The 6,029-nt window shown below is 35.5% G+C and overlaps 1 protein-coding gene across 1 annotated transcript; it reads left to right on the top strand.

Annotated features, from left to right (window-relative positions):
• The first annotated feature begins 4,127 nt into the window (after positions 1-4,127).
• On the top strand, positions 4,128-5,577 carry LOC137949451 (phospholipase D delta-like). The gene is made up of 4 exons (XM_068795501.1): positions 4,128-5,081; positions 5,172-5,188; positions 5,297-5,374; positions 5,472-5,577. Exons 1-4 carry the CDS (start codon positions 4,128-4,130, stop codon positions 5,575-5,577), a joined length of 1,155 nt encoding a protein of 384 aa, XP_068651602.1.
• Positions 5,578-6,029: the final 452 nt, after the last annotated feature.

Raw genomic sequence — 6,029 nt, 5'->3', positions numbered from 1 at the left:
GGTATTAGAGCAGTAACACACATTTTGGGATGATTTATTTTAATTTTGTGAACCTTCTCTCCATTTTCAGCAATTTTCTTTAAGGATTTCCCCAAAATCTGGAATGGCAAGGTAAATTTTTTTATTTTTCCCTTTTTTGCTTGTCTTAGCATCTTGGCTAATGACTACTACAATTTTATTGATTATTGGGATTTATAGGTGTTTGATGATCTCAATTTGAAAAAATCTTCAAATCTACCAATGTCATTAACCCAAATGCTTGGGTTATCATTCATATGACCTTTTTCATTCTGATATCTTGCAATTAGGTCATTTTTTCCATCGATTTATGGTCTTAGTTGCTGAAATTGATCATTATTGCTTGGATTGAATTACCCTAATTGACTTTGTTGTGTGGATCACTTTACTGCACAAGCATAAAAAAATTGGGAAAGTGTTTCTTTTTGGTTGATTTATGCTTTAGTGTATTAAATTGTGGTGGTTTGAGATATTTAATTGATGAATTCAACACACAAGTTGTTGTCTAGAGGACTATTGAGAGCTCATAAGTGAAATTCTCTCAGCCTACTTAGATAACTACTATCTGGTTAGATCGAATTATATAAATTGGTCTATATCAGTTCTGATGTACGCGAAGGCCAGAAGAATGACCAAATATATAACATATGATCCCCCTGTGCTTATTATTGAAGATTGAGTGGCATAAATTAATTTATAAATGACCTGGATGGTCAACAGTATGGAGCCTAGATTTAATGACCAGATTTTGAGCTACAATACTGTTAAGGCAATGTGGGCTACCTTGGCTTCCATTTATCTCAATAAAGTAATTTACCATAGATTGTACTACATGAAAGGTATGTAAACTGCATAAGGCTATTTATGGAGTTAAACCAAGTTTACGGGCCTATGTTTCTACTTAAAAGAAGATTGGTATAGTGGTTTTGGTTGTCTATGTAGATGATATTGTGCAATTTGGCAATGAACTTGATGGTATTACAAAAGTTAAACAATTTTTGGCCACACATTTTCAGACAAAGGATTTTGATTATCTCAAGTATTTCCTTGTCATTAAAGTTGCTTGTAGTAAGCAAGGTATTATTTTTTTCAAATAAAATATATATTGGATATGTAATATGAGTATGGTTTTTTAGGTGCTAAACCCATAGACACCCCCATGGAAGTTGATCATAATTTGTATGACACCCAAGATCCTACACTCAAGGATAGAACTCGATACCAATAGTTAGTTAGTAAGTAACCTAATTTATGCAACAGTTATCAGGCTGGATATCTCATTTGTGAAAGTTATGAGTCACTTCATGGAAATTCCTCATAAATTACATTTAGAAACTGCTCAAAAGGATTTTAAAGTATTTGAAGGGTGTACATGGAGAAGGTCTTATGTATAATCAAAATGGAAAAATTGATGTACTTGGATATTGATGCTGATTATGTTGGGTGTAAAATGGATAGACATTCTATGTCAGGCTATTGTTATTTTGTTAGCGATAACTTGGTAAGTTGGAAAAGTAAGAAAAAACATTTGTGGCTAGATCTAGTGTATGGGTTGAGTATAGAACAATGACTCACACAGTTAGTGAACTAATGCGGATTAAGTATATTTTTCTTGAATTTGGTTTTCAGTTACCTGACCCTATGATTATAATTTATGATAACCAAACAACCATTTTTATTGCCAACAACCCTATATTCCATGAGATAACTAAACTTATAGAGGTTGACTACTACTTCAGACCAGGTGATAACTCCTTATATGAAATCTTCAGACCAGTTGAGAGATATATTTACGAAGCCTTTGGGAAGACATGAAAATGTATCCATCAGTGACAAGTTTAGATTATTTGATATTTGTTCTCCAACTTGAAGGGAAATATTAAAATACTAGTTAAAGGGTATTTTGGTTATTAATTACATTACATTTTTCTCTTATAGTATGATCGTTAGATAGACAATATTTTATTTTATCCATGGTTTAATTTTTATTCAATCTAGATATGTATTTTAGGACTTATATGTAATTCTGAATATTGGGGGGGGGGGTATTTTTACCATTTTATAAAATATCACTTACACCATGATTAAAAAGAAGGGAGATGTGATTTTCTTGCATGTTCTCTAAGGCAGCACGGCTACTCGTCTCCCATTTTTTCTTATATTTGCTCGCCAAATCCCGTATTCAAATATATATATATATATATATATATATATTGTATGAATAAGTAGTTATCACTTTTAACTATATCATGAAATTTTTTTTTTAATAATTAAAAACTTTAATTTATTATAATTTAAAAAATTATTATTTTATTATTAATTTTTTTAAATTTTTTTAATTAAAAAAATTATAATTAAAAAAATTATAATTTTTATAGGTTTCGAGTGAGGATGGGTAAAGGACGGAGAATGGACGGGGATGGGTATAAAATAGGAAAACGGGGCAGGGACAGAATTGTATTTATCAATCTTTAAGTTTTTCCTGGGTTCAAATTTTGTGGTCTGAGTTCAAGTTTGCTTTTGGGTTCGGATTGTAGAAAATCCGTGACCTGACCCGACCCGTGCACTCCCCCTATTATTAGAGTCACCAAATCACGAAACGGCTTCGCCAGTTCCCCATGCAAGAGATAGTATCCGCCATCTTATACATAGATCTGCACGTCGGGTGCAATTGCAACTTCGGCGAAAGTAACCGCCCGTAACGGTACACATTAACGATTCAGGCGATGACATGCAAGCAGCAATGCCCTCTCCTCCAACGGCCTCGATTTTCACATCTGTTCTCCACCTCCGATCCTCTCGCTGCTGCATCTTTTCTTTTTCTTCCATCCTCCCTTCTTCCTCTTCCCCACCGGCTTCGTGGCTTATTTTTTCGCGTTCTCAGGCTCATCTACACCTCTCTGGTAGGCAAAATTTATTTACTTTTTTGTTAGAGATGATTGTGATGTTGTACGGGTTTTGCGTTCATTAAACAGAAATTGGAGCCATGGCATTCCAAAAAACACATCGCATTACCCATTTTGAGACGATTTACAATGTCTGTCCGTCTAAATCTGGTTCTATTATAGAGCTGCCTTCGGTGGAGTCACCGTAGCCAGATTTTGAGAATTTTGAGAATGCCATATTTCAAGTCGAGTCGAGCCATAAATTGTGTTTCAAAATTGATATTGCCCAGTGCAATTCAGTGAAAAGCTTTGCATGGGGAATGGGTGTTCGATTGAAAGATAATATGTATATTAATTTGTTCTGATGCATGCCTTTTTGTCCTACGTTTATCTTCCTCTATTTCGAGCTTCAAGAATGGACTAGGCATGCTCCGTTTGCTATAGGTCGTTCTCAATACTTCTATTCTTGCTTAAGGTTGTTTGGATTTATTTTTATTTAATTGTGTATCTCTGTGACTTCATTGAATGCGTCTGAAATTCCCACTTTGAGCTATTCCAAAAATGAACTTTCCTGTTTTTCATGTCTGCCTATCTTGGTTTTTTGCGATGACTGCCAAATCAGGGGAATTTAGTGTTTACCTCATTGCAGAGACTCATATTTTCTATCTTCTTTGCCCATTTTTCTCATGATTTTCCAAGAACTTTTGAAGTGATGCCTATATTGTTAAAACTGATGCTTCTAGTTGTTAATTTTTTTCTTGGTATTTGGTGATTCAGTGGAGGGTTAGTTCTATGTGCTTCATTTGGCAAGTGGAGACTTTTCAAGGTTACTCCAGATTTTGGTGTCTAGATGAGCTGAACCGTGGAAAAGATAAGTCCCAAATGCATGCAGATTTAACTAGTAACCTATTAAGGAAATAACTTCAACTCCTTTATTTGTGAAGATTGTGTGGCTTGAGGATTCCAGTAGTTAAAGCTCAAATAATCTAGAAAAGAGTTGATACTTGGATGTGCTTTTGGTGAATCTGCTCCAGTTGATCAACATTAAGGTATCTTTTATTCTGAAAAACCATGACCAGCTGAAACTTGTTAAGGTTGATCTTTAAAGCCAGGTCTAATGTGTTGAGCAATGTGGTTCATTTACTGCATGGCCAGGTTGATTCTAATTCAGGAAGCTTTAGTGGAAGGTCCATTTTCACATACCTCTGATTTCAGTCAGCATAAATGGAAGGTGGTTCAATTCCTCCATCAGGTTGCAATGGATGTGCTTCAAGTGATATTTCTGAGAAGACCATGTATTTGCATGGTGACCTGGAGTTGTGGATAATTGAAGCAAAATGTCTTCCAAATATGGATATAATATCTGAGAGGATGAGAAGGTGCTTTACCATGTTTGGTGCCTGCACATCACCTCTCACAAAAGATGAAAAACATGATCATGGACATAAAATTATCACAAGTGATCCTTATGTATCAGTTTGCCTGGCAGGGGCCACAGTAGCCCAAACACGAATAATCTCCAATTGCGAAAATCCTAACTGGGATGAGCATTTCTGTGTTCCAGTGGCTCACCCTGTTTCAAATATAGAATTCCAGGTCAAGGACAATGATCTTCTTGGGGCCCAGTTAATTGGGATTGTAGCAATTTCTGTGGATAAAGTTTTATCAGGAGAAAAAATTGAGGGTTGGTTCCCTGTTGTGGGTCCATATGGAAGTTCAGTGAAGCCATATCCGCAAATGCATCTCTCATTGAAATTTCAGCCATTTGAAACCAATCCTGTACATGCTAATGGTGTAGGTGCTGGGCCTGAGTACTTAGGGGTACCAAATACATATTTCCCTGTGAGGAAAGGAAGTCAAGTTACTCTATATCAAGATGCTCATGTGCCTGAAGGCATGCTGCCAGAAATTCCTCTAGATGGGGGAAAAGTATATAAACATGAGAAATGTTGGGAAGATATTTGCCATGCTATATTGGAGGCTCACCATCTTGTATATATTATTGGATGGTCAATTTATCACCCAGTGAAGCTTGTGAGGGAGCCTTCTAGGCCATTGCCAGATGGTGGAGAGCTATCCTTGGGAGAATTGTTGAAGTACAAGTCACAAGAAGGTGTTCGAGTAGTCATGCTCATTTGGGATGACAAAACATCACATGATAAATTTCTTTTGAAAACGGTATTTTATTTTATGTTATGTTTTATTTTCATTTTCTTAGTGTCTGAAAATGGACTTCAGAGTTTCTGGTTTTATTCAAATCTCTTGCAGTTCAAGGAAAGGGGTCGGTATACAGTAATATTGAATCCTAAAAAAAGGATTTTTTGAGGGGCCTTCTCTTCTCTGTGTTATCCTCTTCCTATCTTTCTCTTAACCATGTAATTTTAAATTCAAAGAAAAAGTTTGCATCCAGATGTTGAGATTATTGAGTATGAGAATTTTCAATCTGAAAACATTTTTGAGATATCTTTCAGGTTTGAGGTATTGTGGGACACCTCTGCTCAAATTCTTTCTACTAATTTAGTCTACAAACTTGGACATACAGCATGTAGTGTAACATGTTGAAAGCAGTGTAGGCTACAATGCTTTATATCTATCAAGTCAGCTTTACTATGACAAATCAATGTCACCATCAGACATTGCACCAACTATGTTTGGAATTGGGGTTGGTGCGTGATCTCTTCCAATTCATAGCAACCATGATATGTGAGATAAGAGAAAGCTTTTATACTGGGTATATACACCATAAGCAACCCTCATTTACCCAAACTTGTGACTGGTAGTTGAATTTTAACTGCAATGCTTTTACTTCAGGAGATACCATAGACAAAGAATTCTTCCCTGATGTCATGCATTTGATGTTCAGAGCACTCTCACCTAGGAGCACCTCTTGACCTTGAGAGATCTTCTTAGTTTGGCGTTTTAGCTGAACTGTTTGTATTTAGAAAGGCAAGCATGGAATCATCTCTTAAAATTAAAAAATTAGTGAAAGTCTTTGTGTATATTCTGTAGACTCACAAATGGGGTTCTATATTAAGCCTAATACACTCAGATATCTTATATTAGTCATAATTATCTGGTAGAATGTTGAGGAAATAATCTTCTGGAAAACAATACCTCCTATTTAAA

The sequence above is a fragment of the Aristolochia californica genome, unplaced genomic scaffold, assembly GCF_029961685.1.
Source record: "Aristolochia californica isolate CCGP_79_NKW_82.1479 unplaced genomic scaffold, dmAriCali1.0.hap1 SCAF_14, whole genome shotgun sequence".
NCBI classification, from domain to species: domain Eukaryota; kingdom Viridiplantae; phylum Streptophyta; class Magnoliopsida; order Piperales; family Aristolochiaceae; genus Aristolochia; species Aristolochia californica.
The sequence above is the reverse complement of the archived record's forward strand: the minus strand, read 5'-3'. Positions and strand labels throughout refer to the sequence as shown.

Bases quoted from the DNA above. Each gene is read 5' to 3' on its own strand.
- LOC137949451 (XM_068795501.1), top strand. From the start codon at position 4,128: ATGGAAGGTGGTTCAATTCCTCCATCAGGTTGCAATGGATGTGCTTCA. The intron at 5,375-5,471 runs GTTTGAGGTATT...TGTTGAAAGCAG, and splicing joins ATTTTTGAGATATCTTTCAG to TGTAGGCTACAATGCTTTAT.